Source organism: Alligator sinensis, unplaced genomic scaffold, assembly GCF_000455745.1.
Source record: "Alligator sinensis unplaced genomic scaffold, ASM45574v1 scaffold980_1, whole genome shotgun sequence".
In the NCBI taxonomy this organism is placed as follows: domain Eukaryota; kingdom Metazoa; phylum Chordata; order Crocodylia; family Alligatoridae; genus Alligator; species Alligator sinensis.
In genome coordinates, this window is record NW_005842722.1 from 150,655 (window position 1) to 163,349 (window position 12,695).

At 44.0% G+C, this 12,695-nt stretch overlaps 1 protein-coding gene across 1 annotated transcript in view; it reads left to right on the plus strand.

Moving 5' to 3' along the window:
* XYLT1 (xylosyltransferase 1) overlaps window positions 1-12,695 on the plus strand; it is a 172,294-nt gene that overhangs the window by 143,524 nt on the left and 16,075 nt on the right. Inside the window, exon 11 of the mRNA XM_025216283.1 lies at window positions 3,475-3,808. Coding sequence (XP_025072068.1) covers window positions 3,475-3,808 — 334 coding nt within the window. The remainder of the gene's footprint in view (window positions 1-3,474; window positions 3,809-12,695) is intronic.

A 12,695-nucleotide genomic window follows, 5' to 3' on the forward strand; every position in this document is an offset into this window, starting at 1 on the left:
GATGTCTACAGTTACGATTAGGCCCTTGCTGCTTTTACGATCCTAATGGCTGCCACTACCCCTCTTTGCTCTTCATGTTCCACTTCCTGAACAGCAAGTTTTCAGCAACAGTCCAAGACCACATTTCACCAGTCCAACAGAGGGACCAAAAGGTGATCCTGTGGACAATACAAAAATGCTACTGCTTTGAGTCACACAAGTTTGGGGAAAATAATGGCACAATTACAGTTGCACACTGGATTCTGAGCACTTTTTCTTCTATGAAGTGTGAAAGAGAATAATTCCTAGAATACACTCTAGCCCTTAGCCTTACCAAGAGACAGCCCAACTCCCTCCCAAAAAAGTGCCTTACATAACATGCATGTATAAGATGTCCTTATTATCTAGTAGTAATTTGGATTCATGCTATCTCTTCAGAAACCTGAAATTAATACCACTGGAAAGGGAAAAAGTTGATTAAATTAAAAGTACCAGAAGGCTTAAACTCTATCACTGGAAAACTAAGTTCATTTCTGGCCTTGTTAAGAATCGTGATTCATCACCGAAAATAAAATAAACTAGGTGGCAGGCAATTAGTGTGCTTTGTGTGAACCTAATGGTCCTGTTTGCAGTGAGCAATGAGACACAAACCCATAATCAAGGCATAATTTATCTTAAGAAAATTTTATCTTGGGACTGAACAAGGATTAAAACAGTAGTTTTATGCCAAGAAGGCTGACTCCTGGCTTTACAAGGGTACCCAGCACTCACTGCCTGTTCTGGAAGTTAAAAATAATGGATGTTAAAATAATGGCATATCAAATATATGTCCCTACAGAATGATAAAATACAAAATGATGAGGTATGAATTTGTACCCGTATGTGTGTGTGGGCTGCTTACGCATGAGCATCAAAACTGCAAGTGACTTGTGGAGCCCCTCCCAAATGACTACTACCATGACTTTGATTCTACCCACCTCGTCCAGCCATAAATATTAGCCGAAAGCTATTTTAAACCCATTTTAGGGATCCATGACAAAATTAGTTCTCTGAACCCCAGTAGAGCAGTGCTTAGAAGAAGATATAAAAATTGTTCTAAAAATTGCTAGAAGCAGTATTACTTATAAAAGGTTATAGTTTTAAAGACGTAAATTCTTCACTGAAATCCACCAGGCCTGAGGGGGATGTGTTAGGAGGCACAGCAAGAGGCTGATTATGTTTTTCTGATTCTTGTAGACAAGTGGAGGCCAACCTTTTTGGCAGGCATGCCACAAATTAGCCCTGCACCCTCTCCACGTGCCACTCTGATCCTTTTCCTTTATCTGATCTGCTGCTCTGCTTTCTGCTTCCTGCCCTTTCTAACACCGTGCACCCTGTTTCCTCCCTCATCTGTTGTGTGTTACACACAGAAACTGTCTGTGCCACTTGTGGCACCCATGCTACAGGTTGGCCACCCCTGCTTTAGACTGACTGCCCAGTTCAGGCTGAGGCAATCCCTGTGTTACTCTAATATATACTATGGAGGTAAAGTTTCCCAATCATATACATTAGCTGGACATCACTAGAGCACACTGCACTCTTCCTGTAATTTTTTCCAGTGTCCCCTTCATGCCAGCCTATAATTTCTAAGCATTTTCATAGTAGCAGTATAAGTCTCTCCTGGATTTCATAGAATTGCTAACACTTCTCCCTCTTCCAGGGTAAAATCTCTACTTGAGGTAGTCTTTTGATTGGTTGGGGTTGTTTTGCCCTTGGTTGGGTTTTTTGGGGTAGAGTGTCATTCTCATGACGAAAAAGCTTTTTCAGAGAGGAAGCTTTTGCAGCTTTCCTACGGACTATCAGACTTAAGTGTCCTGCCATTCTGGAAGGCTGTTAGATCCCCCTGACCAAGATCCCTTTATCATGAGTTCAGGGCTGGCATCCATTGTTACTGAGGACTTAAATAGCATCCTGATGCTTCATGCCATGCTGACAAATGAGGACTTTCTTTAGTGGAGAGTGGAAGCAATCTCTTTACTAATTCTTCAGAGCACTTTCTGTTTCTTAACATCATCACTTCAGTCTTGCCTGGGTCTAGTTTGAGCTGGCTCTTCTTTATCCAGGAGTTGATTTCTTGTAGGCATTCTGATTTGTAGATATTGTCTACAGCATCATGGAGACACTAGTCCTTAAAACCACAATGTTAGAACACTGCATAATCTTTCAAATATTTGTTCTCCCAGTGCCTTACAGAAGTGCTATTATTCCATTTTAAAGATGGGGTAAGAGTGATGTATCCCCATTTTACAGAGTGATTTTCCCACAGAAAGTTCCCGCAGAAAGTCTATAGCAGTATAAGGAACCAAACCTGGTTCTCCCATGTCCCAGATGAACACTAGGCCATTCTTCCTCTCAACTGAGATGCAGCACATCTTATCTTACACACGTGGTGTGTATGTCTATGTATACCTACCTTGGTTACAGATAAGCTCATGCTATATACAGTGTTTGGATGGAAATATATCACAGAAGCTAACTATTATATATGCCTTCATGCTCTCTGTTTACAAATGTTTCTCTCTAATGTACAGTGTTTAATTGCAAAGGCTTATAAGTTCATATTATCCCATGGGTTACAGGCGAGCCATTAAAACCCATATAAAGAGCACTGAAATATGAAAGCTGCTAGGAAAATGAAAGGTCTATTAAATATTTATGGTAGGTTGTGAATCAGCTGCTTTACTGTTACTTAGTAAATAATAATAATTTAAAAACTTCAGTATGATGACACTAAGAACAGGGCTTACCAGAAATAGCCTGCTGCATCCATGAGGAAGGTGATTGGGATTTGTTAGGTGGGCAGCATCTCACTGTAGGATGGCTATAACCCAACTTCTGTTCAAGTCAATGAAAGTCTTGTTCTATTTCGGACAGCAGCTGACTCATGCTTACACTGCATGATTCTGGTAGTGGTGGTCAGTGTTCAGCTTTTTATGCTTGATTAAAATGGATGCTAGGCAAAATGGCATGAGAATCCAGTCTGAGCCAGGGGTTTCTTTCCTTTGAGTGTAGAGTTTTCCAAATTAATTCTTTTTTAAGAGTAAAAACAAAAATCAAATGACAAAAAGAGAGAGCTTCTTCCATTCAAACATTATGGGGTCAAAAGTTTACTCAAACATCCATAATCAGATCAAAACACTCATTACCATTCCTAACTTAATTTCTGAAACAGGGTATCTTAATGCACAATTAAGCTTTTAGTAACAAGTAGATATGCATAATAGGCCTTTACATGTCACTATTTGTTGGTAATAACACTGGCTGCAGGTACTATACATGTATATCTTTATGTTTTATAACATCAATTTAAGCCGTAACCTACAAGAACCTTTACATGTGCTTAACTGTAAACCCATGAATAGTCCTGTTGACAGGTGTGGGATAGAATTTGGAGCAAGAGGGCCTGATGCTATTTTTCAGAGACTACAGTAGTAACAATCATGTCCTTAATTTCAGATTGGCACTGAGTGGGATGCCAAGGAAAGAGTATTTCGGAACTTTGGAGGACTTATTGGGCCAATGGACGAGCCCATTGGCATGCAAAAGTGGGGGAAAGGCCCAAATGTCACAGTTACTGTGATCTGGGTGGATCCAGTCAATGTCATCGCAGCTACATATGATATTCTTATAGAATCTAGCGCAGAATTTACTCACTACAAACCACCATTGAATTTACCACTACGGCCTGGAGTCTGGACAATTAAAATTCTGCACCACTGGGTTCCTGTAGCTGAAACCAAATTCCTTGTTTCTCCTCTTACATTCTCCAACAGGCAGCCTATCAAGCAAGGTAAGTGTTTTTGCAGGTCTGGTAGGTATTACAGTTCTCAGAAGATATGTAAAGTACAAATGTGAAGCAATACTTTACTCATTGCAAATGCTGTTGTTAGAAACATAGTGACACCATACTGGAAACGTGAAAGAAAGTAATACTTTATATGCTAAATCTGAAGAAACTAGTGTTTGAAGACAACTAAAAGTAGCTGTATTCAGTCTGTAAGATGTGGGAGTTTATTAGGTTCTGGATTATATGTTTAAAAATTTTAGACACAATAATCTTAAAAACAGACAAACAAGTCGTTTTGTAGGAATGCAAGTAAAGAGGAAGAGGCTGTTTGCATTCATTGCTACGTTTACACATTTTCACAAAGAGATACATAGCTTTTTATGCCATTTGCTAGTCAAAGATCTTATGTATAATAATGACCTCAGGTTATGAAATACTGCATTCATTAGCATTTCCTGAGCCAGATGTGATGTATGCCTCAACTCAAATCACTGCCTTTCCCAACTTTCTCCATCGATGCCAAAGCCTTTCCCTGTAATCTCTACAGAAGTGGGTTATACACATATAAGGTTCCGTATATATGAATTTACTGGTGATTCCAAAAAGATTCAGACAAAACCTAGGCTTTCATAGATTCGTAGATTGTAAGGCCGGAAGGGACCTTGGAAGATCATCAGATCCAGCCCCCTGCACCAAGCAGGAAAGATAACTGGGGATTAGGTGACCCAGCAAGGTGACGGTCTAGTTTCCTCTTGAAGATTTCCAGGGTAGGTGATCGCACCATCTCTGAAGGGAGCTTATTCCACAGTCTGGACAACCTGACTGTGAAGAAGTTTTTCCTAATGTTGAGTCTGAATTGGTCTTCCAGGAGTTTGTAGCCCCTACTCCTAGTTTTCCCCTCGGGTGCCCTGGTATAGCAGTAAGCTGCTACCAGGTCCCCTCTCAGCCTGCTTTTCTTCAGGCTGAAGAGTCCTAGATCCCTCAGCCTTTCCTCGTATGGCTTGCCTTTTAAGACTCTGATCATACGGGTGGCTCTTTAGACTCTCTCAAGCTTGTCCATGTCCTTGTTGAAGTGTAGTGCCCAGAACTGGACACAGTACTCCAGCTGCAGTCTCACCAGTGCTGAGTAAAGCAGAAGAATCACCTCTTTGGCTTTGCTGAAGATGCATCAATTACTTACTCTAGGGGTGGGCAATTATATCAGCTGGAGGGCCGCTTAATGAGTTCTGGTGAGCTGTCAAGGGTTGCAAGGGTAGCCCTGTCCCTTGACAGGTGCTCTCCTCCCCTCCCCCGCCCCCTCCTGCCCCAGTTGCTATCTTGGGACCAGAAGTAATCCTTTTGGGAAGGGGGTTTCCTATCTTGGAACCAAGAAAAAAAACAAATTATACAGTAAAAATCAAACATCTACAATAACATATTTTAATTTTTTTAAATATATTTTTGTCCTGGTTTGTGCGTGTTTGCATCGTGTATATAGAGGTGATTGCATAATAGCTCAAAATGAAGTCTTATTCTTGTATATTGGAGGGGGTGAGGGTGTATGGGTGGGTATGGAGTTTGTGGGGGGCTCTGGGTGTGTGTGGATGTGTGTGTGGGGAAGGGTGTGTGTGTGGATGTATTTGTAGGGGAATGTAGGTAGGTGTAGGCAGTATGGGTGGATGGGTATGGGTTTTGTGGGGGACTGTGGGTTTATGTGGGGAGTGGGGTGGGGATGTGTGTGTGTGTGTGGGTGGGTGGGTATGGGTGTCTGTGCACACATGTGTGCATACAACAGCTCAAACTCAGAGGCAGAGAGATGCCGATTAAATTAGGGTTGGGCAGCTGGTCAATGAACAGTTCAAATGTTGACAACTGGGCTCCAATAACATGGAGCTCCCCGCCATTCCCCATGATCTGCGTGTAGCAGTGAGTGGGGTCAGGCCACTGGCTCCATTGCACGGGACTCCCGCAAGAGGCGTGCGGCTCGGGTGGAGAACCTGGAAACTGCGTGCAAGCCCCATGCAGTGGAGCCAGGCAGACTCTGCTGACCCAGGCTTCACACTCCTGGTGCCCTGCCTTGGATCCCTGCCGGCCTTGGCCATGGCCCCGGCCCCAGCCCTGGGGCATCAGCATGGGCCCCATGCTCCCACACAGCTGCCACTTTGCTCCCACCTGCCACTGCCATCATTCCTCCCTGCCCTCCTGCCACTGCCACCACCACTCCCACTCCACTGCTGCCCTTCCCCTGCCACTTCCCCCCCTGCCCACTGCTGCCACTAGTTCCCCCCACCAGCCACGTGCCACCACCACCACCCTTTCCCCACCCGCCACTGCTTCCCTACCTGTGGGGCCAGGGTCAGGGCCGTCCCATAGGCGAGGGTTGGAGTTCAGCATGTGCTGCCCCCACTGGAGTGAGTGGGGCTCAGCCCCATGCAAGCACAGCAGGGGCAGCCCGGGGCCAGGCCAGATACAGTGAATTGGTAGGCGCCTGCCTGCAAGCTGGATGCCTGGTGGGCCAGATTCAGCCCGTGGGCCATATTTTTCCTACCCCTGGCTTACTCTCTTTACAAAAAGCCACTTCCCTCCCACAGTATCTGACCTACTCGTACCAGTATTACTTATTCCATATGGTTTGACCATTCTGAATCACAATATAGGAATGCCTATATCTAACAGAAAAGTGAATGATGTTAATTACTTTCATGGGGATGGTAATTGAAAAGCTGTTCGGCCTTTTCAGGGGAAATTCCCTCAATCTTAAGTGAAATGATAAAAGCATGGCCTGGTTAGTTGTCTCAAGTGCTATTAGAATATTCAGATGTCCGAGCAGCGATCACCAATAAGAACCCCTATTTATTTGAATGTTCTTTACATTTGTCAAGTATGTATAAGGAGCTGTAAGTGAGGGATAGCATTTTTCAGTCTTGCCCGGTTCTCATTCAAAACAAGTTTGTTGCTATGAATATCTTTGCCATTCTTACCTGTTGGAGTTTGTCTATTTAATATTAATATTCATAATATCAGTTATTTTTAAGTTACTAGATACATGAGCTGTCCTATTAAGTGTTCAGAAGTAGTTCTTCATTCTGACAGGGTAGCAAATAATCTGAATTGAGTATTTACCTTATAGAGGAACGTGCTGCTTCTGTAATGCAAACATCACCAGGCAACTGCTGAGAGCTAATGTAATCCTAATCTTCCTCAACAGGAGCTTGATTCCACACATATCTCACCAGAACAGCAAACTTGCTGGTTTTTCTTTTAACATTTGTTGGCAACATTTTGCGGCAGATACTATCCCAGCAACATGCTGCTACCATTATTAACTAATAGACAAAGATAAGTAGGAAAATGCATCATATGAACAGAATAGACGTTTTAGAGTTTGAGGCAACCAAGCTTACATCTTGATATTGACTTACTTTGTGTGAATTAATTTATTGTATGTCCTTTGCTAATTCAATAGTTCCTGAAGAAGTTGAATGGAAAATGTAGTACATAGGCAGTGGAAACAATTACAACCTTGTTTATTTTCTGTGCACGACACTAGGGCCTAATGGACAGTTCAGGATTTCCCAGACCTAAGTAAGATTGGACTACTTATGACTAAAAGACAAAACTCCTGTTGGTCAAAATTCAAATCTGTAATGACTCCATTGAAAAAATGTTGCCTGTTCATTCAGTGGGAAAAAATCAGGTTCATATATGTTCAGCCAAATTGGCTGTGGTAATTGTAGGTTACTACAAGCGTGGAATATAGAGCTTGGGAACAATATTATTTGGAGGTGAAAAAAAATCAGTAATGATTTGCTACTGCTATAGTGACGTGTAATCTCCAGATGTCCGATGACATGAAAATAAAAGAAAAACTGATTCCAGGGGCAGATAGTGACACACCATTGTAGTTAAGGTTATACTGGCATTTACCATGCAAATTTAGACTCTATTTTTTTTCAAAGCTTTTTGATCCAGCCACAATATTGCATTCTATACAGAAATATCATATAGCTTTAATTTCCCAGTTCTTGTTACCACTGCATTATTTAAACATATTTTTCTGTGCCAAATAAGGGCCTTGTGAACCCATGACACAAAAACTGAAAACAATACACAGGCTACCAAAAAACTTCTAAAATCAAGAAGTAGTACTATTAGTAGTGTATTAAAATTGAAATAAAATATACACAAAATTTTATTCAGGAGTTGTTGACAGAAGGGAGCAAAGTATTTTTATTAGAGAATTTCTGTTGTTCTACATACCAGAGATTATTGGCTAGACCACCTTAGACAATGAATTAGTAAACTGAAAGGTGCTTCCAGAATGTATTGCAGCACTTTGCAGGTTTGGTTTAATGCTTTAATCATTAAACTGTATGTATTACAGATATAAGAACTTGTATAAAAATACAGCCCATACAATTTGCATGCAAGTATGGGTATTCATTTACCTGCATAATTTGCATCTGCAACTATGGGACTGCACACACACATTAACTACATACACATTTATGCTTCGACTATAGTGATGGTAAAGCACAGATGCCTGGATAACCTGACTGGCAAACAGGCAGGCAAGAATTAAATCAGAAAAAAACAACTAACCAGGTCATGCGTTTATCATTTCACTCAAGATTTAGGGAATTTTCTCTGAAAAGGCAGAACAGCTTTTCACTTACCATCCCCATGGAAGTAATAACATCATTCACTTTTCCGTTGGATATGGTCATTCCTATATTGTGATTCAGAATGGTCAAGCCATATGGAATAAGTAATACTGGCAAAGCTGCCCACAAGGATGTTTCCCTTAACATTTTATATTACCAGGAGATTTGGCTAGTTCATACATACACCATGCCTTTTTATGGCTAAAAGTCAGTTCATGCAAACCTAAAACACACAACAGGAAAAAGAGCTTTGCTGTTATATTATATCCAGATGGGCTTGTCTGACCAAATGTAGAAACAAAAGACTCATTGCCCATTATGAAAAGTAGAACCATAAGAGTAAAACAGAAAGTTTTTTCAATCAAGTTAATAAACACATGGAGATGGTCAATCCATTTCCACTGCAGATAGACTCCCTGGGCCCATTTAATAGAGAGTTCCCAACCTTACTTTCTTTTCTTCTTGGTCTTATCCCCTTGGTCTGTGCTCTGTACTCTCATCACTGCTCAAATATTTCTGAAGGAAGGTCACTCGGGGGACCCAGAGCCACCAGAATGCTGCAGAAATTAAATTCCTGTGTAGAGAAGGGGAACAAAATGTGTAGAGAGAGGAAAGCAGGAAGGAAAGAAGATTTTAGAGGACCATTAAAGACGATCAGAAGACACAGAAGACACAAAGATCTGGTATTTGGAAAACATACCACTCCCTCCTCAACTGTATGCACAAATAAAACAGGCATTAATTTTCCTTTCATGTCTTCACCTGAGTCAGTAACCCCCAAGGCTAGAGAAAGATATTCAAAAAGCCGGAGCCTGAATTGATTCAATCTTTGTAGTTAGTCTAACCTGCCTAGATTGAACAAATTTGCAAGTGAATAGACATTCAGGAAATGGAGGTACATGCCTACAGTGACTCAGGCCAGAAGCTGGAGAGAGGTGGGGGTGCGTGTTAGAGTGCACTGTTGGCTGCAGGCCAGCCCCAGCTGTAGCCTCAAGTGAACTGGCCAGGGAGGGGGTTTAATTTCCCACTCCCTGTCCCACTGGCACAGACCCAAGCCAGGGTCTGCATGGCGCTCCCCCCCTGCTGTTGCAGAGGTGGAGGCAGGGGCACAGCCAGATGCTGACCAGCATGGCCCTTGAGGTAGAGGGGGTTTATTTCTCCTCCACCCCATCTCCCCGGGGGACCGGGGTCTGCCAGCCCCAACCGCTGCCATCACTTCCAGTCGCTTCCTGCACAGGGCGAGCAGCAGTTTAAGTTCCCTCCCTGCCCCTTCCACTAGATACCAGAGGGAGGGGGGAAATAATCCCCCTCCCTGCCCCCTTGCCTCAGGGGGCCATGCCAGCTGCCTTCTGGCCATGCCCCCTCCCCTGCCACTGGAACAGGAAGGGGGCACGAACTATGATGGGGGCAGCAGCCCCTCTCATGCTTTCCTGGGAATTGCAAGCCTCTTCCCAGCAGGGGCTACACTGCGGATGAGGGTGGTGCAGAGCCAGGCAGATGGAGCTGCCACAGACTGCATGGGGTGAGCAGCAGCACTGGGGCTCAGAGGGGTGGCCATAGCCCCCCAATTCCCTCCTAGTGCCACTGCCACTCGCCCTGCTCAGTCTGCAGCAGCTCTGACTGCCTCGCCCCTGCCCGTAGTGCAGCCCCGTGCTGGGAAGAGGTTTGCACTAAAATAAACCCCTTTCCTGCCCCCTCTGCCTCAGGGGGCTATGATGGTCAGCATCTAGCTGCACCCCTGCCATGGGAGCAGCAAGGGGGGAGTGCCAAGCAGACCCCTCCCTGGCCAGTTTACTTGAGGCTGCTGCTAGGGCTGGCTGTACCACTACTGTTGGAGCATCTAGCAGAGAAATGTCTGGTAGAGGTCCATGCTGGTGGGACAGGGGAGGGAGGGAGGAATAAACCTCTTCCCTTCCCCCTTCACCTTAGGAAGGCTGGCATCTGGTCACGCCCCTGCCCCTGCTCAGCTAGGGAGCAGAGGGTTGGGGCCAGGCCTGTATGACTGGAGCAGAGAGCATAGCCCTGCCCAGGGCTGCAGAGCATGCTGGGATGCTTGTAGATTCTTGTTTAAGTTAAAGCAGGAAGCGGCCTGGGACAGAAGTTGCATAAACTGGTTTGAGCTCAGTCAGTTAAGTCCAATACTACATTCAGCCAGGTTTATCTTAAACTGATTTCAGCCATTTTGAAACTGGTTTCTGTGTGCTGAACTTCTGTTCTGTTATAGGTTTAAACTGGTTTCTGAGCACTTAAGCCAGTTTATGTGTAACTTCTGTCCCTCGCCCAAGTCTCCCAGATCCTGCCATGTACATGAAGGTGGGGAAAAGACCACACCCTTCCCCTCTTCTTCCTCTTACCTTGGCACATTTGGGAGGAAGAATATGGGGCTGATGGGCCCTCAAATTTCCTCACAGAGGATATCTCCTCTTCTATACCTTTTAATACTCACCTTCCCTCTGGCTTTAGCCTTTCTCTGCTCCCCTACAAACCATCCTATTATCTCCATCAACTTCCTATGGTCCCAGTCCTCTCCCTGTATTTCCCTGCCTCCTTACCTTCTAATCCCCTTCCCTGTCGCTTCCCAACCCCAGTGCTCATGTAAAATCACTATTCATAGAATCATATAATATTAGGGTTGGAAGGGACCTCAGGAGATCATCTAGTCCAAACCCCTGCTCAAAGCAATACCATCCCCAACTATATCACCCCAGCCAAGGATTTGTCAAACTGGGTCTTAAAAACTTCCAAGGATGGAGATTTCACAGTCTTTCTGGGTAGCCTGTTCCCATGCTTTACTACCCTCCTACTTTCAGAGTATTATTCCCCCCTACTTCTCTAGACTTCCCCATTTTCCCTAACTGTGGAGCAGAAACATTAGAAGAATCTGAATACGTTATGAGCACCTCATGCTTGGGACTCATGTATTGGAGACCCCGGACCATAAGCAGACTCAGGTCCATCATTATGTGATTATCTTAACGGCTATTCATTCTCCCTCTAGTCAATCGATGCTTATTCATTAATCAGTTCTGCACTCTGCTATAATAATTCCCTTGCTGGACAGCAAGTAGAACATACCAAGCAATCCCTCTCCCATAGCTCTGCAGAATATGTGTAATTTATTCTCTCAGAATATAGGGCCTTTTCTAAATTAGTTGCGAAGATTAGTAGGGGACATTTCTCAAAAGGAAAAAAACCCAGAAGTAGATGGTTGCCATAGGCCTGCAGATCATTCCATGAACACTCCTGAGACCAGGGTTTGGACTTCTGGTGCAAGAGTGCAGCATAGTTTCATTCTTGTGAACTGCCATTACCACAGCAACAGTCTGGCTACAAATGCTCACACATACCTAATCTTGCTGCATGTAAACATTTCAGTTTCTTAGCACCTAGGAGTTTAGCATGCATCTTTCTAGGGTAGGGGAGTCAGACTCACTCCACACGCAAGGCAAGATGCAGACAAAGTAGGCTCCTTGAAAATTTGAGTCCGAAAATTTGGTAGTTGGAGAGCAGTAGCAGCAATTGCTGCCAAATATCTGGACCTATGGGGAGCCCCACAGGGAAGTATAGGGCCTAATGAAGGCAGTAAAGGGTGTGATCCCAAGACACTGGGCCAGCTAGAGGCAGCACAGAACTGATCAGTAAACATGGGGCCCAATCCAGGTGTGCAGGGACTGGGAATGCAGTGCGGAAACAGGCAGAAGCAGTTCAGGGTCTGATCCTGCTGATACAGCACAGGGCCTAATCCTAGTTTCTGGGGCCCTATCCAGCCCAGGAGCTGGACTGGCCCCACACCATTCATCCAGCTCACAGGACCAAAAGGTAGAACACCACTGCCTTAGAGAGCAAGAGTACATGCAGCAGTGGCTGGGGTGCAGACAAAGGAGCTTCACTTCTCAGTTTGAGTTTATACTCATGACAGAGTTTTCAGTGTTCTCCCACTGGAGTGATGATAATCAGTATTAATGTATTTAATATTTATACAGTACTTGTTTCATTAAAGGTAAATGGATTTCTGTGAGCCCATAAGATGATTCATGACTGGGGCAGTCCAAAAAAAGCTCATGCACTCCATTTTTCCATCTCTTTTTCCTCAGGGCAGTTCTAGTAATAAATAGAAGATAAAGTGTTCAAGCAAATACAGAACACTTAGTAAAAGAGACCCTTCCTACAGCTCTTAACTAGGATGGGGGAAAACAGCTTCCCTAAACCTGAGTCTCCTGGGCTAGGGACAGACATTCAAAAACCCT